Genomic DNA, 24,588 nt, shown 5'->3' with positions numbered 1-24,588 from the left:
ACTTGCAACTACTATAATTAATGAATATCAAGTTTTAAAAAGAGCACTGAATATTAATTTAAAAACTAAAAATATTTCCCTTGTTACCGATGTTTTTCTAGAAGAGAGCTTGTCTCATTTCTGAGAATAAAACAATGAAAAGTGACATCTACATAACTACACTGAATTGAATATCTCTTGTATGAAGTTTCAATATGTCAGCAGCAATATTGAAAGTAGCATATCAAAGCACCTGAGAGGCCATCCTAATCCACACATATAAGAAATTATCCCACTTGTGGGTAGAAAACAGTCATCATTACATAAGCATATCAAAACTCAATGAGGAAAAAGGAGCTGCAGAGCTTTTCATATAATTTTAAAAGTAAATATTCCATAATGTTTCTAACATTTAGAGATTGAATATCAGATTTTTACTCTTGAAAGTGCATACCGCTCCAATAGTCCCCAAAGGCCAGCATGTAAATAGATATTTTATTTTCACCCTTGGAAGTCTTTTCTTTGTCTAAGCTTAAAAAAAAAAGAAATATTAATTATGTTAGTTAGAATAAGTCATTTGCCACTTTCAACCAGTTTCAGTATTGAGGTTTTTTTCCCTGCTTGCTCTGAGGGCAGTAAAGCTTAGAGCAATTTTTGTGAAAATTTCAGCATTAATATGGGCAAACACACGCATAAAGATTATGCAAATGAAAATAAGATTATATATGTATGTAATATGAGTTACTAATTAACTATAGATATAATAAAGTCATTCTTTGAAAATCTTCACATTTTGTATGTGTGTAAAAAAGTATTTTGAAGTAATAAGAAAATGTGTCTATTAATCTCTGAAGATGAAAAGTAGAAAAAAGAGAAAACAGTGTATTTCTATAACTAACTACTTTAGGAAGAACATATCATCATTCATTCAACATTTATTTTTACTAAGTGGAAATATGTGTATGCACTGACTTTTGTCAACTGATCAGAACAGACAACTAATATGATAAACAAGCATAAAATTGCATTTTAAAGGAAAACACAAGACTATATGGGAAAGTCAGTGCAAATTTCATTCCATAATGACTTCTATGTACTCATATCAAACTAATATTTAAAAACTTGAACAGAAATCTCATTTTTGTGTTTAAGATTCCTTAAAAATACAAATATATAAATTGATTTAACTTGATATAGAATTTGTAACTGCTAAAAATTTTGCATTTCCATACAGCTGCTACTTTTCAGAGAAAAATTCTAGTCGTTTCAAGCTGTTGAACATGATAATAGCAAAAATGAGATTGATCATTAACTCTAGCAACTGCCGTTCCCTTCATCTTAAGCTTTTAGTTAACCAAAGGAATTAATACTTGCTAACACTTTTAAAGAATTATTACTTAATTTAATCTGTGCAATCTTGTGGACAAATCCAAGTTTCAGTATCTCCTTTAAGCAGATGACTTCTAAATCTGTATTGCTAACCTTGACCTCTCTCTTGAGTTTCAAATGCTTATTTCAAATGCCTCTTCCTCATAATTTGGATTTTCTTCATGGTTCTTTCTTTTGATCAAAGGCACCAACCTTCTTCCTGATCTTCAAGTTTAAAAGTCTCAGATAAGTGCTGAGTATCTCCCCAACTCTTGTACACAAATATAGGAAATTATCAAGTCCTATATACCCTATGTCTGCAACATCTTTTAATAACACATTTATTGATTATCCTACTCTAACAATTATCTTCAACCTCCCATTACTGCTTACATAAAATAACTCAGTAATCTAGTTGGTCCAAAAAGAAATACTGCTTAATCCACTAACATTTCTTCTACTTTTTTTCTAGAGGCTTTATAGTTTTAGCTCTTACATTTAGATCTATAAGTCATTCTGAATAGATTTCTTATAAAATGTAAAGCACAGGTATAGGTCCTTCGAAGGCTTCAAAGAAGAAAAATGACATTATCTATCTAGGTTTCAGTTTTGGGCTTCCCTTGTGGCTCAGCTGATAAAGAATCTGCCTGCATTCCAAACTTCATTCCAGAAGACCTGGGTTGGGAAGATCCCCTGGAGAAGGGAAAGGCTACCCACTCCTGTATTCTGGCCTGAAGAATTCCATGGACTGTGTAGTTCACCGGGTCACAAAGAGTCAAACACGACTGAGAGACTTTCACTTTCATGTTTCATTTTAAGATGGTCATTCGGTCTGCCATTTAAATGATATTGTGAGACATATGGCAAGGAAAACAAATTTCTATGGCATAGCCCCTATCTGCACTTACTACTATCCATCGCTTTTGTTTGAATTCTCCTTCCTTTTGTTACTCCCTGCTTTCATATACTGCTACTGTTTCCATCCACTACTCCTTTTTCACCTAGATTACTCCTCCTTGGATGAAAGGAAGGAGCCAAAGATGAGGGAGAAAATGAAGATGGAAGAGAAAGCTATTCATTGATTGGAGAAGACCTTGGAAGAAATGAATTCAGCATACAAGTGACTGATTAGCTTTGGAGAGGGAATGATGCATCTCTTCCAACATCCACCTCTTTACCCTCTTACTCTTGTTATTTCTTTCTCTAGATCCACAAAGTATTATTCTCACAGCAGCTCACCAGTAACCCTGGGCCTTACATTAGCTGTAGCTTGCCTTTTGGTAGCATCCTATACCTAGTCTGCAGAATCTTAAATGTTCACAATTTCAAAACAAGCTCTAATGGCTGATATCCCTGGAAATAAATTGACTACTCTAATAAGTACCTGCATGTAGAAATAAATATTTTACGAAAAATTATTTGTTAGCACTTGAGAAGTGAATACAAGGTAAAGCAATAAATGGACCATTTCAAGCTGTCCTTTCTTTTAGGCATTGCTGTACACATTTCATCAGAGTTCCTTAACAAAATTCAGTATTTTTTTTTTTTTTTGAATATGTGTGTGTGTTCTGTGTTTCTACTATATGGTACTCTATGACTTCTATGACTGCAACACGTTGAATGCATTTTAACTTATTAAAGGGAATTTACAAGAAAACAACTTTACCCATACCCTCTAACACTCAAGTAACAACTTCATGACCAGATGAAAAGGTGCTTCCTCTTTCTCACACTTCAGAAGCAATGCAGGGACGATTTCTAATTTGCCCCCTCTGCTACAGCCATACGCTCTGAAATGCAAGCTAGAGGGGCAGATGTATAATCTGGGAAATGATCCAAATTCATGACCTCCTTGGAGCCAAGGGTATTGTGTGTGTGATGTCAGCCCTGGATGCTATATCCAGAAATTCTAACTCATAGAAACAAAGGATTAAATGGCATAGAAAAAGAAAAAGAAAAGTCTACTAATTTATTTATCCATGACAGATAACTAGCCCATTATCTGTTCTACTAAAGCTGATCAAGCTAATATTTTCATTTCAGAGAACAAATAGGGTATCCGTAATCCTAGTAGACTCCAACAGCAAAGATAGCTCTTCAGTAATAGATCTGTGAGCTGATGTAATCCACATTATTACGTCATTCCTTTGCCCAATCTCAGCTCCTATTCTATGATAACATGAGTCTTGCAGAAATGATATTGCACAAAAATTCTTAAAAAAAGTATTAGAATTTCTGGACTTCAGAAAGAGAAAAACCAAAGAGCATTTGGTACAAAAAGGAGAACATGTGGAAGGATAGCATTTGCTGGAAGGAACAGGACTGGTTTTGATTTCTTTTAGTACTTAAAGGATTTATCAAACAGCCTTTTCATAAGATATTCTTTGGGTGTGGTTATGACAATGAATTCACTTTGAAGAGTGTTCTAGGAGTTCAGGAAAAAAAAAATTTAATTAGCATCTGATCCATGGCCCACATAGGTAATGTCAATTAGCCAGGTAAGACTCTTCTTCCCTACTTGACACACATGATAATCTGATAAAATCTTCTTTGTAAACTCTATTTTATTTCTTCCAATGAATCATTATAATAATAATCTCTAGACAGTGTAATAAACCATAGCTTGTAATTTCAAGCTTCCCTGGTAGCTCAACTGGCAAAGAATCTGCCTGCAATGTGGGAGACCTGGGTTTGATCCCTAGGTTGGGAAGATTCCCTGGAGAGGGGGACAGCTACCCACTCCAGTAGTCTAGCCTGGAGAATTCCATGGACTGCATAGTCCATGGGGTCACAAAGAGTCAGATAGGACTGAGCAACTTTTACTTGTAATTACAAATATAATCAGAACTTTTTATTACACGGTTTCTTATGAAGTCCATTTTCCATTTCAAACTTTCTCAGCATATTAGGGACAGCATTCTCAACTTTGTTCCTATGTTGTGTCGATTTCCATATATTTCTAAAGAGTATTTTGTCAAAAGTAATCTAGATCCAGGGAGATAAAGCCGTATCTGGTGAGCATGTGCTCTAATCTGCGTTGAGCCCAGTGGTTTATTTGAACTTAGCCATTTACAAAGGATAACCATTCATTCATTCAGCAATTATTAGACTTGAGATGTCTGTTTCCAGCTATGTATTAATTCTCAAAATCCTGATAATAAAACAGAAATAGATCCTGGATAAATTTTAAAAGAGTATCAATTCAAATGCATTGCTTAGCTCATAGGAAATTAAAGGAAATTCTGAAGCAAAGTAACCCTCAAAAGGACCTACAACCTTAGTAGAAGGGGGACTAAGAAACCTCGATCCTCAAATACACTTTCCTCAGCAAAGAGAATTCAAGAAAATGTCTCTTAACTCTGACTCTAGAAAGGGAAATAACAATGAAAAAAAAATCATTAACTCTGAGAATTTTCAACCACAGAACTGTCCTCTTGGAGGTATTTAATCAAGCATATTTTCTCCCAATTAAATAAGCTGTCGGCCAAGAAATTAAACGAAAGTGGTTCCAGGTTAGTCATACTCTGCCCGTACCCCAAAGGAAGCAAATCTAAATATTCTATTGAGAAAAGTACATGCAAATCTGGCTCCCCCAAATGTTCACACATTAAATCCGACCAAATATGACATCCCAGAGAAATTATGAAGAAAGTCACCATGGATGGAATCAGCAGAAACATGAAACATGAAATTCTAACACTGGAATTAGAAGGTAGATCTGGAGAAATTACTCAGAATGAAATTCAGAATCAAGGAGACAGAGAAGTATGAAAGATGTCAAAGAGATATGACTGAAGAGTGAGATATAACACACATCTAGTAAGAGGTCTACTGGGGAACAAGAGTATTAACACGATTTCCCAGAGGGAATGGAAAACATTGATATACAACCAAAGGCGACACATCATACATGAAGAAAGGTAATACTGAGTTGGCCAAAAAGTTAGTTTGAGTTTTTCCATAAGATGTGACAGAAAAACTCGAATGAACTTTTTGGCCAACCCAATATAAAGAAACCTACAGCAAGACCTAGACTGTATTGAAAGTGTGTATCAAAGACAAAGAGAATTTAAAATTATCCAGAGAACAGACTGACCGCTGGTGCAGAGAGGCCAAAGAGACCAACAGTGGACTTTTCATGGGAAAAGCCAGGAGACGGCAGAAACATCATCTTTGGTGTGCTACCAGCTTAACACTGTACACTCGGCAAAACTAGTTGTCAAGAACAAGATGTTCTCTGATAAACAGTATGCAGTATAATCAATAGACCATCATCAGAGGAATGTCTGAAGAACATACTTGAGAGAAGAGGAAAATGACCCCAGAAGGAAGATCTGAGATATAAGAAAGAATGATTCATTTCAATATTTGGCAAAACTAATACAATATTGTAAAGTTTAAAAATAAAATAAAATTAAAAAAAGAAAGAATGATAAAATAAATTTATTATACACCCATAAGTTTGAACAAATAATAAATACATAAAACATTAAAATTAGTATATAATCTGTGGGATCAAAAAATAATAAAATATGGAACACCGTATAGAAATTAGGAGGGGGTAAAGAGAATGAAAGAGAATGAAAGTAAAGTTCCTTGTGTTGTTTAGAAAAAGGATTAAGTATGAATTAATTTCATATTTTGTTAAGTATATTTGATAAAAGTGAAGTATATAATCTTCAGATTAACATAAGAAAAAATTGGATTTAAAGACAAAAAGAAATAGGAATTTATCCTAAGAGGATAAGAAGTGGCTTGTGTAGAAAATAGGGTGAAATGAAAGTCACTCAGTCATGTCCGACTCTCTGTGACCCCATGGACTGTAGCCTGCCGGGTGGGTTCCTCTGTCTGGTATTCTTCAGGCAAGAATACTGGAGTAGCTAGCCTCTCCCTTCTCCAGGGGATCTTCCCAATCCAGGAATCGAACCCAGGTCTCCCACATTATAGGCAGATTCTTTACCATCTGAGCCACAAGGAAAGCCCATAAAATAGGATGATAACCATAAATCTAAATATGTTAGTAATCTCAATACATGTAAATGTGCCAAATTTTCAGTTACAATTCAGACTGTCAGGCCGAACACAGCAACAACAAAAAAAATTAAGACACAAACAAAAACCATAAATACAAGAAGAGTTTGAAAGTAAAAATATACAAAAAAAAAAAAAGAAAGAAAAGAAAAAGACTAAGCAAATGCTGACTATTGCTCCTGGGCTGGGGCCCAAGGGCTCTCCGTGTCTGGAGCTCATGTACCATAGGTGGAGGAGACAGACAGTAGGTTAAAGACACATACACACATGCAGAGACCACAGATTGCGATAAACACTATCAGGAAGTGAAGAGAGTAAGTGACAGAAACTGACTTATTTTGTCTGCTTTAGATGGGGTGGTCAGGTAAGGTATTTTTGAAAAAAGAATACTTGACCTAAGAACTGAATCAGAAGGAATCAGCCACATGAAGGTTTGGGAGATCATTCTGAACAGAGGGAAGGTATGTGCAAAGGGCTCCCAAAGAGAAAAAGTGATGGGGGCAAATTCAGCAAGGTAGGCAGGAAGATGAGGCTGGGCCTTGGGGGGTCACAGTAAGAAATGAAGATCATTTTCTGTGAATGATGGGAAGCCATGAGAGGGTTTTGACCATTTGAGGACATTATTTGATTCATGTTTTCCAGATGTCTCTCTGGGTTTTGTGGGGAAAATGGAAACTGTAGAGAGTCGAGACGTTCAGAGGCTACTCAAGGCATGATGTGATGGAGGCTTGGGCAAGGATGGGAGAGGAAAGCTCTGGGTTGTATTTCCATGAGACCAGCCTGATTTCCTGCTGGATTTATGGGATAGGTAAAGAAAGGCGACCCATGAAGGCTGATTCTGCATTTGTAAAACTTTCCATGCTCACAAAGAACGGTGTCATTGTATCTGTTATGCTTCCTTCTAGATGAAGATGGTCTCTAACAAAATGTACATCAAAATGTAACCCAAGTTAAACTTGATGGAGACAGTTCATAGTAAGAAATAGTTAACAATTTGGACAATTCTTTGCTAAAGGAGCTGACAGAGGATGACAAAAGATGAGATTATTGGATGGCATCACCGATTCAATGGAAATGAGTTTGAGCAAGCTCCAGGAGTTGATTAATGACTGGGAAGCCTGACATGCTGCAGTCCATGGGGTTGCAGAGTAGGACATGATGCTAAAGCTGAAACTCCAGTACTTTGGCCACCTCATGCGAAGAGTTTACTCATTGGAAAAGACTTTGATGCTGGTAGGGATTGGGGGCAGGAAGAGAAGGGGACGACAGAGGATGAGATGGCTGGATGGCATCACTGACTCGATGGATGTGAGTCTGAGTGAACTCCGGGAGTTGGTGATGGACAGGGAGGCCTGGCATGCTGCAGTTCATGGGGTTGCAAAGAGTCGGACACGACTGAACAACTGAACCGAACTGAACTGAACTGAGCGACTAAACTGAACTGAAAGGGCCTTCAACCAGAACTGAAGGCATTGGTTCATGGACAGGAAATGGGGACCAGAGTGTGAGCATTACAAAGCCCAAAACCTCAGAGTGGAGGCACATATCTCAAACTATCAAACTAAGATTTTCTGAGCTTTGCAAAAAATAATAATGATGATGATTCTGTACATGCTGATGGAAACTTACAAAATTCATTACTGTCTTCCAAACTTCGGCAATCTCTGTCACTCAACTTCAGGATATTTTGCCATTTTCACATATCATTTTATACGAAATTTCCTTACTCAGTTCAGTCACTCAGTCGTGTCCAACTCTTTGGGACCCCATGAACTGCAGCATGCCAGGTCTCCCTGTCCATCACCAACTCTCAGAGTACACCCAAACCCATGTTCATTGTGTCAGTGATGCCATCCAGCCATCTCATCCTCTGTCATCCCCTTCTCCTCCTGCCCTCAGTCTTTCCAGCATCAGGGTCTTTTCAAATGAGTCAGCTCTCTGCATCAGGTGGCCAAAGTATTGGAGTTTCAGCTTCAGCATCAGTCCCTCCAATGAACACCCAGAACTAATCTCTTTTAGGATGGACTGGTTGGATCTCCTTGCAATCCAAGGGACTCTCAAGAGTCTTCTCCAACACCACAGTTCAAAAGCATCAATTCTTCGGCACTCAGCTTTCTTTATAGTCCAACTCTCACATCCATACATGACCACTGGAAAAACCTTAGCCTTGACTACATGGACCTTTGTTGACAAAGTAATGTCTCTGCTTTTGAATATGCTGTCTATTGGTCATAACTTTCCTTCCAAGGAGTAAGCGTCTTTTAATTTCATGGCTGCAATCACCATCTGCAGTGATTGTGGAGCCCAAAGAAATAAAGTCTGACACTATTTCCACTGTTTCCCCATCTATTTGCCATGAAGTGATGGGACCGGATGCCATGATCTTAGTTTTCTGAATGTTGAGCTTTAAGCTAACTTTTTCACTCTCCTCTTTCACTTTCATCAAGAGGCTCTTTAGTTCTTCTTCACTTTCTGCCATTAAGGGTGGTGTCATCTGCATATCTGAGGTTATTGATATTCCCCCTGGCAATCTTGATTCCAGCTTGTGCTTCCTCCAGCCCTCTGTTTCTCATGATGTACTTTGCAAATAAGTTAAATAAACAGGGTAACAATATACAGCCTTGACGTACTCTTTTCCCTATTTGGAACCAGTCTGTTGTTCCATGTCTAGTTCTAACTGTTGCTTCCTGACCTGTATACAGGTTTCTCAAGAGGCAGGTCAGGTGGTTGGTATTCCTATCTCTTTCAGAATTTTCCACAGTTTATTGTGACCCATACATTCAAAGGCTTTGGCATAGTCAATATTCTTTAAAATCTCATTTATTAATATCCATTAATATAGATGTACACTTTAAAAAAACAAAAACTGTTTGTTCTTATAAATCATTTGAAATAGTTCATGAACCACTAGCTCAGTAATCCAAACCAATAGTAACATTTTCTCTGAGGTCTGTTAGAATAACAACTTCACTCCAGCATTCTTGGGCTTCCCTGGTGGCTCAGACGGTAAAGAATCCACTTGCAATGTGGGAGACCTTGGTTCAATCCCTGGGTTGGGAAGATCCCCTGGAGGCGGGCATGCCAACCCACTCCAGTATTCTCGCCTGGAGAATCCCCATGAACAGAGGAGCCTGGTGGGCTGCAGTCCACTGGGTCGCAAAGAGTCGGACACAACTGAGCAACTAAGCACAGCACAATACAACAAGACGCCTTCATAACCAATTTGACACCAACATTTTTAATTCCTCTAACAAATTCCTGATGGCAATATCATGATATTTTAGAAAACTATCTGCCTTTTTCCTTCCCTCTTCGCAGTTGTAGTTTTCCTGGTTGAAAAGGCAGGCACATTTTAAAAATTGGATTGGTTAATAAAAGGGTTTTTATTCAAACAGTAACTCTGAACAGCTTTGTTCTAATGGGGTGGAATATGTAACTTGTTTTCTGTAGGTGTGGTTTCTAATTATCAATAGAGTGAGAATGAATTTGCATTTTCTTATTTTAGCTAGAAGGAGTAATCTAGGTTGCTTTTTCTTTTTAATTTTTACATATTCATCATGAGCCCTCTTTATAATTCAGCTTTTATTGGACACAGTTGGGAACCATGAATCTCAAAAAAAAAAAAAACAAAAAAAAACCCAGAAACTTTTGTACCTAGCATGAAGTGGATGCCTTACTGAATCAATTTCAAAGACTAAGTTCCTGCCCTGTAGGATATCAAAAATTGACAGGGGAGTTTAACATACCCTAAATATGTTTTTCATTGGCACATTTTCCAGCAACACATAAATGAGGTATCTCATGGTTAAGTCTCTCTCTATTCTCTTCCTCCTGAAATACTTTTGGGCCCCAAATAGTTCCCAGTGTGATTGTAGGATTCAGCCCTCTCATTTCCTTCCCAGAAACTATCCCTTTTCCTGTGGTTCTTCTGTGCATATTCTGTGCCAGTCCCCATGCTAAATCACCTCATTTATGTAACGTTTCAATGATTACATTCAGCATGTAAAATTTTAGAATGTAGATAACAGAGTCCTCCCACCTATATGAGGAAAAGGTAGGATTTGGGATTATTGATGGTCTAAGGAAGTCATGACTATTGATCAAAGGAGATTGCGAAGCAGCCTGTGGAATTCCTCGGGGACTAACTGGCTCTGGAGCAAAAGCGTGAGCTAGGGCAGGGAAGGGTGAGAGAAATTCAAAAGTATAAAGATAGAGCCCAAAGACACCTGAAGTTAAACAAGGCTAGATACCAGAGGAGACCCCAGTCTGAAGAAGCTTGGGAGGGTTGCTCAGGGAGGTAGGCCTTCAAGGAGATCCACTGGGCCTTAGGGACGTGAAAGAACAAGATCTGATCAGATGGCATGGTGAGTAGCTCTGTGAATTGGGAACAAGTGTGACGAGGCTGATAGGGTGGAATGGAGGGTGATGGTGGCATGAGACAGGCTGCAAGGGCAGGTCAAGACAAGGGATTTGTTAATGGTTTTGAAATGTATCCCTGCTGATAGAGCCTAAATACAGGAGCATACAAATGTTTTTTAAGAAGGCAAAAACTTTTTTGAAATATACATGTCTTTTAATGCTTCCCTCTCCCAACCCAGTATTCATTTATGAAATTCATATGTGCATATACAGACGCAGCTTATCTAAAACATGTATAATATCATGTATGAAACGAGTCGCCAGTCCAGGTTCGATGCATGATACTGGATGCTTGGGGCTGGTGCACTGGGACGACCCAGAGGGAGGGTATAGGGAGGGAGGAGGGAGGAGGGTTCAGGATGGGGAACACAGGTATACCTGTGGCGGATTCATTTAGATATTTGGCAAAACTAATACAATATTGTAAAGTTTAAAAATAAAATAAAATTAAAAAAAATAAAGTAATACCAACATTATCAAAGCCAATATATTCTAAATATTTTTCACCATTACTCTGCAATGTCATATCTCTGTGCATGCAAGCTCAGTTGTGTCTGACTCGTTCAACCCCATGGACTGGAGCCCACCAGTATCCTCTGTTCATCGGATTTCCCAGGCAAGAAAAATGCAGTGGGTTGCCATTTCCTCCTCCAGGGGATCTTCTTGACCCAGGGATTGAACCCATGTCTCCTGCATTGCAGGTGGATTTTTTACCACTCATCAAACATTAAAAAAAAATTAGGCTTTGAGATATTTTATGTTATTCAACACAGATAGGGTACCTGTTATGTATGGGCTGATTTTCAGATGTCTCAGGTTGGATTTTAAATTTGTCCTTTCAATATCATATGTTGGCTAATTTTTTAGCTGGGAAAATTTAGGAATTAAAAGCATTGCCAGAACTACTAAAGATCCATTCACTTAACACTGGCACCTAGATTACCCATAAAAGTTTAAAATAAAAGGCCTTACAAACAGGGAGCTGTAACCCCTCTCGATCATCGGAATCGGAATGTCTCTGTTTTCTCTCTCCACGCAGATTTACGTGTAACATACCTTCCTTAGAGGAGTGGTGTTAAATTCCGGGTCTCAGTGTAAACCTTTCTGAAATAATTATAAAGAAACAGAAAGGCTTTCTAGCCCCTGCCAAATCTACTCTGGATAAAGGATTGTCAACATTTATAGTGTCCAATAATGTTATTGAAATAGTTTCACTGCAAAAAGTTTACTTAAAACATCCTAAAACTAAATACAAAGGAAAGAGAACAGAATTGGGGCTCTTAACATAAATGTAACTTAACATTTATAGTTCTAATGTTTTCAAGAACGTGATTTTGTTTTTACCCATAACACATCCAAGTCCATACAGTAATAGTCTGACTGATGATGGCACTCCTGTGTAATTTTTAAGTCACTTGTTTTCTGTGGCTCCTACTGTTGTTCCTCTCCAGTTGCAGAATAAGTACAAAGTCACTTACTCCTTGGAAGGAAAGTTATGACCAACCTAGATGGCATATTCAAAAGCAGAGACATTACTTTGCCAACAAAGGTCCATCTAGTCAAGGCTATGGTTTTTCCTGTGGTCATATATGGATGTGAGAGTTGGACTGTGAAGAAGGCTGAGTGCCGAAGAATTGATGCTTTTGAACTGTGGTGTTGGAGAAGACTCTTGAGAGTCCCTTGGACTGCAAGCAGATCCAAACAATCCATGCTAAAGGAGATCAGTCCTGGGTGTTCTTTGCAAGGACTGATGCTAAAGCTGAAACTCCAGTACTTTGGCCACCTCATGCGAAGAGTTGACTCATTGGAAAAGACTCTGATGCTGGGAGGGATTGGGGGCAGGAGGAGAAGGGGACGACAGAGGATGAGATGGCTGGATGGCATCACCGACTCAATGGACATGAGTTTGAATGAACTCTGGGAGTTGGTGATGGACAGGAAGGCCTGGCGTGCTGCGATTCATGGGGTCACAAAGAGTCGGACACAACTGAGCGACTGAACCGAACTGGGTACAGATAGCTCAGCCTACAGTAAAGTTCTGATGTCAAACATTTAACTTATGTTTATCAACCATTTGATATTACATGTTGTCATTTAATACTATTTTTCACTGCAGATGCTCACTCTGGCATTTAGAAACCCTATTAGAATTCTCAGTTCCAAACCACTGTTTTCCAAATATACAAGATCCATATCCCCATGGAAGCTGAAGCTTGAGAGTTCAGTCACATTTGAAGAACTTGGCATACATAGAATAGGCTCTTTTTCTAAAATAATTTTTAATTTGTTCAAAAAGTTAAAACTTAAGAAACAATAGATTTTATAAATCAATGAACACTTAAACATAGTAAATTTTATCTGCATAGATAAACTACCTTTAGTTTAGATAAATTATAAGAAAGACAGGATAATAAAGATTTTCACTGCTGAGAATTTCATAATGTAAATATCAATATATAAAGGCATAGGGGAAAAAATATGTACCAACTACACCATGTCAACGAATGCCTACTGGAGCTCAGAATAGAATAATTTGTCTTGTATATTCATATTTAGGGGGAAATAACTAGAACACCATAATACAAATATAAAGTATAATGAATAGCAACTATAAACAGATACAAATTTTGTGCAAAGTCTGCCATAAACTTTGAAAAAATATACAGATTTTTGTATACAGAAGCTTATTCATTCTGGTAGGTTTCAGTGAGAGAAAATGAAAAGGAAAAAAGACTAGTGCTGTGCTAAATTATTCTCTCTTTCTGTTATCCTTGCGGGTTTGGGAAAATTTTGAGGATTTTAATGATAGTTCAGGTTATTAAATCAGGCAAAACTGGTATCAGTGACATCTGAATTCACAAAGCAAGAGTTTGCGGAAGAGAAGTCAATAGGTCTGACTACCTGGGCCTTTGGTGGGTGGTGATTTTCCCTCTCTAAGTAATACTCTTTAAAATAAGTTGGTTGTACTAGACATATATAATGATTCACTTAGTCCTATCTTCCTATAATTTCACCATAAATAAATAATTGAGAATATAACTGCAAAAGGTAAGAACATTTTAGTTCAGGGAAAAATCACAGCTGTTTCGCAAATCAACTCTTGAATGCAGTATGTGCATGCGTATGTATAAATATATTGTTATATAGTTTCCCATCCAATTTTGTTTCAGTGACTTAAACACATCCCAACACGGGCTACTATTATTTATAGTGTTTCTTATAGTCTTGGCCAGCCTATTGAACCGCTCTATAACGCAACTGTGTACAGACTTGGACATCACCAAGGAAATTGAGCCCATTAACATTTTTAATTCTTTACCCCTCTACCTACACATTTATCTATAACACATGTATCCTTGCTACTTTCCCCATGATCTTGGCTCATCTTCTTCAAAGCCACCTGCTATAAAACTACACTCATTCTTATCCCTTTAATAATTTCCTCTTTCTTTATTCTCTTACAAATGTCTCTTTCTTCTCAGTCCACAAACTTGGCCCAGTGTTTCTCATTAATGACATGAAATGGAACAACAATGACAATTTCTTCTCTAGATACACCTCTCTCTTTTCTGTTAATATTAAACTTCTAGAAAGATTACCTATGCTTATTTCTACCTCCCATTTCTCCTCACTTCATTTTGATCTGGCTATCCATCTCCTGTCCAGCAGAAGTGATTACCCATGGCCATTTCTCAGTCTCCAAACCTAGTAAAATGTAAGCATCTTCTCAAAACTTGTAACCTTGGGACCATTTCTTCTTGGAAGATCTTTATCTCCTCATCCTTCAAGATAAGATCTCTTTACAAGAAATAATACATCCAGGCTACCAGTGAGTCTAAATTGGCTCCAGACTTTTTTTTTCTATTTACCAAAGAGTGAAAACTGATTCCCTGGCAAATGCAGAGAGCCATCTAAATAAACCAGGTACATCACTCCTGCCATCTTTAGTCACTTCCCAAGGTGTGAGCTTTTTGGTATCTATTTCCTTCCTGTGTTGTCACCTTACACCACTCTGTTCATCTGTGACTCACCTTCCAACTCTCTCCTCCATCCCAAACTCCTTCATCTTGTCTTCTTGAGTCTCCACTATCCTTCCATGGTTGACAAAATGCTGTTCGCTTCTAACCTTTTCTCTGAAAATTCCCCTGCCTTTTGTTGTTCAGTTGCTAAGTTGTGTCCAACTCTTTGTGACCCCATGGATGGCAGCACACCAGGCTTCCCTATCCTTTACCATCTCCTAGAGTTTGCTCAAACACAAGTCCATTGAGTCAGTGATACCATACAACCATCTCATCCTCTGACGCCCTCTTCTCCTCCTGCCCTTAATCTTTCCCAACATCAGGATCTTTTCTAATAAGTCCGATCTTCGCATCAGGTTGTCAAAGTATTGGAGCTTCAGCTTCAGCATTAGTCCTTTCAATGAATATTCAGCATTGATCTCCTTTAGGATTGACTGGTTTGATCTCCTTGCAGTCCAACAGATTCTCAAAAGTCTTTTCCAGCACCACAATTCAAAAGCATTAATTCTTCAGCATTCAGCCTTCTTTATGGTCCAACTCTCACATCTGTACATGACTACTGGAAAAACCACAGCTTTGACTATATGGACCTTTGTAGGCAGAGTGATGTCTCTGCTTTTTAATATGCTGTCTATGTTGGTCATAACTTTTCTCCCAAGGAGCGAATGTTTTTTAATTTCATGGCTGCAATACTGTCTGCAGTGATTTTTGTCACTTATAAATTGGCACTTACCAAGAGCATTACTGACTGAACAACAAAGGCATTTGCCATCTGCCTTTATGGAAACTGAATCCCTTGCTGCTATAGCTGTTGACCTTCAACAATTCCTGAGGGAGTTCAGGGTGGACTGAGGCACTCTGTGCTCCAGGGAATCTGGTGGGACAGGTCTTTAGACAGTTGGATGTTTTTAGGAACAGATTTTATGATCTCAATCCTTGCCTCTCCTCCTATTTTGAGAAGCACTAAATCCTTTCATGTTGACAGCAGATCCTCATGACTAACAGAAACTTTTGTAAAATGAGTGCTTCATGGCACTGAAGTCCCTTTTCACCAAAACCTTATATATTGACTTTCCCCCACTGCCATTTTGGGACAGTCTCTCAGAGCTATCTGAGATGCTGCCTCCTGGGCTGTAGTCCTCATTTTGCCCCAGATAAAACTTAACTAGCAACTCTCAAGTTGTACATCTTTTTTTATGGTAGACATTTTGGAGCCAAAGAAAAAATCTGAACTCTTTCCACTTTTCCCCCAAGGGAATACCCCCAATTTTAGCCTTCACTGACATCTAGTTTTCCACTAAGAATTCTTCTCCTGCAGGCCTTATTTGCAACTGTTCTTTCTCACCCATATTATACAAGTCAGGGCTGGGAAGAGACACAGCTGTCTCCTTATTTCTTGTTTATACTTTCAGGTACATTTTCCCTCTGCTAAGTCACTTCAGTTGTGTCCGACTCTGTGCAACCCCATAGATGGCAGCCCACCAGGCTCCCCCATCCCTGGGATTCTCCAGGCAAGAACACTGGAGTGGGTTGCCATTTCCTTCTTCAATGCAGGAAAGTGAAAAGTGAAAGTGAAGTCATTCAGTCGTGTCCGACTCTTAGCAACCCCATGGACCGCAGCCTACCAGGCTCCTCCATCCATGGGATATTCCAGGAAAGAGTACTGGAGTGGGGTGCCGTTGCCTTCTTCAAGCACTGGAGTGGGGTGCCATTGCATTTTCCCTCTACTCTTTTATAATATCCTGTCTCCTTGGGAGCTCATGCATCCTGCTTTGTTTCCCTCTACTCTTCTTATCATTCTCTCCATCACCTTCACTCTCTCATCATTAATACATGAACACTGGCACGGAGCCTATGGGTTCCCTCTCTGTCTACTCTATTTACATCTTATCACTGTTATCAAAAGTACTTGCCTCAGGAAACCACTGGTCCAAGGAGGATAAGAGACAGGAAGTAAACCTGGACCTGAATTACAGACTGGAGCCAAACCCAGTCAAACACTTTGAGATCTATAACTCCTAGTCCACCTGAAGATACATGATGAAGAAATAAATGTTTACTGTTGCTTTTATGGGCTTCCCTGGTAGCTTAGCTGGTAAAGAATCTGCCTGCAATGCAGGAGACCTGGGTTTGATTCCTGGGTTGGGAAGATCCCCTGGAGAAGGGATAGGCTACTCACTCCAGCATTCTTGGGCTTCCCTTGTGGCTCAGCTGGTATTACATAGCATGGTTATAGCAACAACTGAATGACACATTGAGAATCTCATTGGACCCTCTTTCTCAGTTTGATTAAAGACAAAACAAACACCAAAACAAACAAACAAAAAACAGTCAGAATTCTAGGTTTTATTCTCTAAATATTTCTACTTTTCTTTCCTCCATTTAATCACTTAACTTTATACCCACATCATCTCTTATCTGGACTACCACAATGGTCTCTTAACTATTCTTGCCTCTCCCCTTTTTAAAAATCCTTTCAAGTCCCCACAACCAACAGAGTGATATCATTATACTATAAACCTGACCACACTGCTCCTTTAATCTGTTTAGATTCTCTGAGCCTGCAGGATTAAACTCACTTTCTTCCATTTGGTAGGAGTTCCCTGTGATCTAATCTCTGCCGGCTTCTTTACCTCCTAGCTTGTCCCTCTCCCCTCTGCACTCCTGCCATGCCAAACTGCTTACAGTTTCTTGAACACACCATGATGTTTCAGGTTTTCATAACCTTCCATGAGCCTGAAATGTCTTAGTTCACTGACTTTTTCTATTCGCCAACCTTCTATTTATCTTTCAGATCTTACTATGGAAGCAGTTATTTTCTGACACATGTCACTTTGTATCTCCAGCACACAACAGAATACCTGCTACAGAGTGGGTGTTTAAAAAACATGAGTGGAACAGAAATAATTTTGAAATGTGATTTGTTAAAAAAAAAATGTAATCTCTATTTACTTATGAAATAAAGAAATGCACACACATACACCATATTCAAATGGTAAATAATCTTATCTCATGATATATTTCTTTCTAATTTGCTTTGATTCATTGAATTTTAGAGATAAACCACTAACAGTTTGCAATATAGGAGATACAGGGTTGCTCCATAATCAAGTTTCCATAGAAAAAAATCCTAGATGCTATCATTAATTTCCTTAATGATAACATCCTATATCCCATGGAAATGCAAACCAAAGCTGACACATGTAGGAAATATATACATTTCTTGTGTCTAAAGCTATAGTTATCCAATATAACACATGACAAAAGCTTAGAAATAAATACCCCAAATAACCATGCAATATTACCTCAACCAACTGATGAGGAAAGAAAGATAGTTCAAGTCCACTGCCCACTTACTCCAAGATATTATTTCCTCATCAACAATAGCAATGAAAAGTAATAAAAAGCAGTAATTCAATTAGAAGACTCAAACATGAAAAATGACCACGGTTGGTGTTCCAAAATTTAAATGCATATTTTAACTTAGATATTCAATGAAAGTATGAAACACTAAGACTCAACATAATTTAGGGAACATCATTTAATAGCCCACTACTCATATTAAAGTGACTATCCAGTCATTTTATGTTTTATCTGTTCTTTCACAAAGATCCAGCAATTTCTTTAGCTATATTCAAACATTCTAGATTTGAAGTTTACACATAATGCATTTAAAGCAGAAGGTATGATCTATCAAGTTAGCAACTTGCATATTAAGCTCTCAGCCTTTGCTATAAGATATATTACATACACATTTGCTATAAATTATGCATAATGCACGTACATCACATGCATATTTTCTCTCACACATCTCTTCACTTGGCCCACACATTCACATGTACACTTGCATGCAGAAAAAAGAATGCACAAACTATCAAGATTAGATATTCTTCTGCTCAATGAATTGCTTTACAGAAGTTATACCTGTTGTATTCCTAGTTCAGCTAGTTGATGTTACAAAAGATAAAGTAAGGATTTATAGGTATTTTGACATGTGTGTCATGCCTTCCAACTAGACTGTGTCTTACTCCTGTATTCTTCTCAGTTCTTGAGATGGTGAAGTATTAGGCATAAGCTGGTGGAAAATAAAATGGCCAATGCATGGCATCTGCCACACCATATCTGGATTTATATCTTAACCCCAAGAGTTACCAACTGGAAGAACAAGGACTTGTGTCTTGAGCTTCAGCTTCTCAACAGCAATGTGTGTACCAACTGTCCTTGGTGGTTGCAAGGCATCTCATCTGGAAATATTCCCCCTAGATTGCTAATGAATCTTGCTCATTAATTGATAAACTCAGCTCAGAAAAGGTCTGCACTAGCTGCCAAACATTACTTTTACAGACTTGCCTGTTTTACAGCTGTATAGACAGGTGTTTGAGACTATAAGAAATTAAAATAGAAATAGGAAAGCTTTTTAGTCCATTTTGCTAATTAATATGTCAGAGCTCATAAAGAAGGACTCATCGGCTTTCTTCAGCACTGCATCATCTTAAAGAGCTGGGTCAGCAAGGATCTCTGCAGACAGTCAATACATATTAAAACCGTTCTAAGCAGTAAATCAAAACAAAATAATATGAAGGCACAGTTTAAAAAAAGTAAAATTTATAAGCCCTTTCTGTCTGAATGCTGAGGAGCACTAAACTATTGGTTTCAGTGTCAGTTCAGTAAATTGGGCAAAAAAAAGGATTCCTTCTCAGACATACTGTCCGAGTCTGTGTATAGCAAAAATCAAAGCACAATTTTTTAAAAAGCTATAGCAAATTTGATGTCATTTTCTCTGGATTATAATGTTCCTTCTGAATGTTTGTCATTAAAAAAAATGGTTTTATTTTTTTAAATATACATTTTGCTGAAGTTATATCCCTTCCCACATTGCTAGGAATTGAGTTTTGCCAGAATTAAATCAGTGAGACAGTTAAGGGAAAAGGTGAAAGACAGCTTTTTGGTTTTCTAAGACTCTCTAAAACTTATGACTTTTTTCTTAAGGGAACCAAACAAAAAGCATTTTGTTCCTAACTTCTCTGAGTAAGTCTCGCCATCCCATAAGTATTAATGCCCCTCATATGTGGAGGAGGATCTCATAAGATTATAAACAGGAGTACCAGCCTGCCATTTTACTTGCCAAGGTGTGAGATGCCATGCACTGCCAGGGGAAAGCCCCTGAGGCAGATGATTAGAGAGGTCTCAAGAATACTGGATTGATTCCAGAAGAGGTGAGGGAATACTATATTTTGGGCCAAAAATGTTAGAAAGATTTATCTTACCTAAGACTTTGATTTGATCTGAGCTCTGAGGGATCAACCATTTAAAGAATAAGCCAAGGAAAGGGTGCCAAAAATACTGTCACAAACTTGGGAGGTACCCAAGCCAGGCCAACAGATGGAACTTGGCACAAAACGGCTCTCTACCCACTAAGTAGCTGACTCAGAAATTTTAACTCAGATGAATTTATTAAAATGTTGAATATCATCCCAAATAAGAGGATAGATGATAGATTTAGGTCAGCACATACAATTTAATTTAACTTCCTGATGGTCTTGGACAGTATGAAAGCTGTCCACATTTTTATAATTAAAAAGAGACAGGGAGAGATATTCTTTCTTCTTAGTAAAAGAGACACTACTTTGTCACCTGAAAATTCTGGAGGAAGGATTAGGGGAAGGGAAAGATGAAAGGAAAAGAAGCTGACATTGGCAAGATAAGTGTAAATGATTAGGCAACATTGTACATTACAATCCAAACTGGCAACTTGCTTAGTAGTATAGACTGTAGCAGATGGAGAATACAGCTCTGTATTAGGGGAATGTTAAAAATGACAGAAAGAAGTTGCCAGAATCAAAAGGACCCTTAATTCTCTTTCACTGTTGTTAAACTGCAGCTACCACCAGGGCCTCATGGAAAATGTTCTACCCAAGTGCAGCCAATGAAGAGAGCTGCCCTTTACGGGAGGGATGAATTCTTGAGGATTACTATAATTTAAGACTTTAGTAGCATCTTTTTCTTTAAGGCTGCTTTTTGTTCTCTCAGTACTGTCTCAAATGTTTTATAGAGTGCTCTCATTTAATGGAACTCTATAGCACACGATTTGAGGTGATTGGTTAGCTCTCTTTGTTGTGTTTAATTGTATGCCACTTTGGATTCAAAATTATCAAGTTTCTGGTTGTTTTCAGCATTTTCCCTGGTTCCACAGAGAGCCAATGAAAGAACTGATGATGTTGTGATAGGATAAAAAAGTACTTAAACTATAAGAATAGTGAATATTGTAATTATAGCTCATCAGTAATGAAAATCTTCTTTAAAACAGTGCTTCATGGGATATGAAGATCATTAGTAATATTTCTATTACCAGCTAAAATAAAGCTGCCATGTGAAGCTCATAATTAATCTGACTGAGAGTTTTAAAAGTATGCCATTTTTGCCATTTTCTTTCAATGTGGAAGATTATTTCATGTTTAGAGTACTTCTTTACTAATATCTTTATTTCATACTACATGGAGAAGGCAGTGGCACCCCACTCCAGTACTCTTGCCTGGAGAATCCCATGGACGGAGGAGCCTGGTAGGCTGCAGTCCATGGGGTCGCTAGGAGTCAGAGACGACTGAGCGACTTCACTTTCACTTTTCACTTTCATGCATTGGAGAAGGAAATGGCAACCCACTCCAGTGTTCTTGCCTGGAGAATCCCAGGGGCGGGGGAGCCTGGTGGGCTGCCGTCTCTGGGGTTGCACAGAGTCGGACACAACTGAAGTGACTTAGCAGTAGCAGCAGCAGCAGCATACTACATAAAAATATACCATTAAATTTACCTAAAATACTACAGCAATATACTCAGATAATGTTCGCATTTAAAAATAGTGACAATAATTTTTAGTTACTAGCTAACGGTAATTTGTTTGGAAACAAAGTTAAGATTAGAATAACATTTGATTCCCTGGAAAAAGGCAGAACATTTATTAATCAGTTGTTTTCAAAAATCAAGTTGATAAACATTCTTTAAAAAATGCTTCCTCTACTTACACTGAAGTGCATCTCAGTTCACAGAAGAGTTTATATCTTCAAGTATTAATATGTGTAAGAGAACTAAGGACAAGTAGTTGTTGTCTAGTTGCTAAGTTGTATCTGACTCTCTGCGACCCCATGGACTGTTGCCTGCCAGGCTCCTCTGTCCATGGGAATTCCCAGGCAAGAATACTGGAGTGGGTTGCCATTTCCTTCTTCAGGGAATCTTCCCAACCCAGGGATCGAGCCTGCATCTCCTGCATTGGCAGACGGATTCTTTATCACTGAGCCACCAGGGAAGCCCAAGGACAAGTAATAACAGGCATTTAAGATGAACAAAATGTAGACTATTTTGGGAGTTCCTTGGTCATGGGAACTTCCTTCTCAGACTCCTAAAAATATTTCCCGTGGTAGAGTTTAATGGATGAAGATGATGGGAACAAGCAGCATGTGCCAATTTATCACTCCTACAGAAATCTTTTCTTTCACAGTGATCTAACCTCTTAGGCTCTTTATTAGAAGGGGCAGAAAAGAAAACATCTAACAGTTGCAAACCAGCCCTTTCCTGCTATTATCACTAGCGAATTTAGAGAAAGAAGAAAAGGGGAAAAAAATCATAATCTTGCCCTGGAACATGATGGAAGTAATGAGACGTCAAGGCCACTTACTGCTGAGAACATAATTGGCCCATAAACACAGGAGATACTCGGTGATGGGAACAGCTTCTTTGTTTCAAAAATGAAGGGATGCCGACACATCATAACCCTCCTGTTGTTTAGAGTGGTATTTCTAAGAGTAAAATGGATACTATCCCCACAAATAATGCACCCTGTACTTACTAGCTTAAAGTGTTTTCAAATAATGTGAATAAATGATGCTGAAGGAAGAGCAAAGGAATAGAAGGTAGGTCACTTGGCAATGAAGGGAAAGCTTGGATTTTAGACCTGACGGTATCGCACACAAAATACAGAAAGAGCCTGAAGACCCTCAGAGATCCTTATGGACTTGCTAGGGCACCCGCAAGGAGCTCATACATAAATCATCTCAGGCCCAATCCCATTTGATGACAGGTAGAAAGATGATTCCTTTTTGAGAAGGAAGAAATGGCCACGTTTTCCTTATTTTGGAACATTTTTGTCCTGCTACTTTAATCACTGCAGAAAAAAAATTCAAACTTTCTTGGGTTTTCTTTGTAATTTTTTGTGACTGCAAGTGTTCAGCTGGTGTACAGGTTAAAGATTTTTGGTTTTATAATTATTTTTTGGAAATCTTTCTTCCTTCTTAAACATTTGAGTCAGCATACATTATGCTACTATTGAGACGGCCAAGCAATAATTCATCTTTGTGGAAGTCAGAGACATCTCATGTATTAATGAGCAAGCCTTTCAGTGACAAGTGGATGGAAACAAGTTCCAACTACTACTCAAACACAGCCAGAGATTTCCAGGAAGGAGAATATAAAGTCAGTGACAAGGAATTTCTTACCCGATTTGTGTCCAGCCAATGAATGGACTTTGCTTTCATCTGGCACTGCAAAGAAATAAAAGAGACGAGGATCAGATCAGCTTGTAAATCAGCCAGTTTTTGAACAATAAATTAATATAGATTCGTAGTAAGTGAAATCTTTTACTGGCAAAGATTTGAGAAAAAAGTTTCCCCAGCCTGCCTGGGGCATCTCATTTCTATTGGTAGGTATTTTAAAGACAGTTATGAAGAAATATATGTTCATTAAATCTTCTTTGAATAGAATTTCATTCTTTTGAATTGTTTTAATATTTTCACTTATTTTAACTGGACTGTTGTTTCTGTAGCCACAAAAACAGAACTTAAACTCAAGGATCTGGGGCTGTAGAATATATAATAAGACTCTTTGTGCATAACAACAATATATATGCTCAGTCCCCAAGGATCGAATTTCTGTATCTGGTCAAAACAGACCAAAAGGGAGCAAATTTACAATTCCTTCTGAAAAATATATTTAAAAATAAATATAACAGGAAACAATGGCATTCAAAAGATAAGATCTTCATCAGGCAACAGAGGACAGTGACTCTGTAGAGATGGAAAAGAAGTAGGGTGATTCCTACAGTTGCTGCAGTTTACTGTCTGGAGAAAGTCTTCAGATTGTGGTGTAAGAAGGGGAGCACAGGCAGAGCCCAGGAATATGCCAGTCTGAGGATGCGAAGCTGGAAATCCAGGAAAAACCAGGGCAGACAGAGCTTAGATCAGAGAATGAGAGAGAAGAGAGGTATACAGAATTCTTTCTGAGATCTGCAGAGGATCCCTGCAGGTATTTAATTAATTGCTAATGATCACATGATGTGAGGAAACTACCCAACACCTGGGCGAAAACTACCCCAAAAAGGAAAGAACATGGTGCCTGCAGTTTTCACAAGGCTGGGAATTACCCGGAGTGAAAAACTTCATAATTTAGGGGCATCCATTGGAATAGGAGGAAGGATATTGCTTCAGCAGTGAGTAAAAATGTAAGCAAACATAGCTCTCATGAAATGGATATGATTTTGAAAGACACAAATTACCAAAACTTATATAGGAAGAGATAACCTAGTAGCTCCATAGCTTGTTGGTTTGTTTGTTTGTTTAATGGATTTGTAGTTCAAACTTTCTGAGAAGGAAACCTCTAGACCCAGATGACTGCCTTGATGAATTCAACCAAAAATTTAGGAAGAAATACTACCAATTCTCCAGAAATTCTTTCAGAAAATTCAGAGGAGGGAACATTTCCTAACTCATTGTGAGGCTGGCATTAC

At 38.1% G+C, this 24,588-nt stretch overlaps 1 protein-coding gene across 7 annotated transcripts in view; it reads right to left on the bottom strand.

Annotated features, from left to right (window-relative positions):
* PARD3B (par-3 family cell polarity regulator beta) overlaps window positions 1–24,588 on the bottom strand; it is a 1,152,086-nt gene that overhangs the window by 385,101 nt on the left and 742,397 nt on the right. For all 7 annotated transcript variants that reach the window (XM_025261969.3, XM_044924795.2, XM_044924800.2 and 4 more), the window contains one exon: window positions 23,303–23,347. In XM_025261969.3, the coding sequence (XP_025117754.1) occupies window positions 23,303–23,347 (45 nt within the window). The remainder of the gene's footprint in view (window positions 1–23,302; window positions 23,348–24,588) is intronic.

The sequence above is a fragment of the Bubalus bubalis genome, chromosome 2 (genome assembly GCF_019923935.1).
Source record: "Bubalus bubalis isolate 160015118507 breed Murrah chromosome 2, NDDB_SH_1, whole genome shotgun sequence".
Classification (NCBI taxonomy): Eukaryota; Metazoa; Chordata; class Mammalia; order Artiodactyla; family Bovidae; genus Bubalus; species Bubalus bubalis.
The sequence above is the reverse complement of the archived record's forward strand: the minus strand, read 5'-3'. Positions and strand labels throughout refer to the sequence as shown.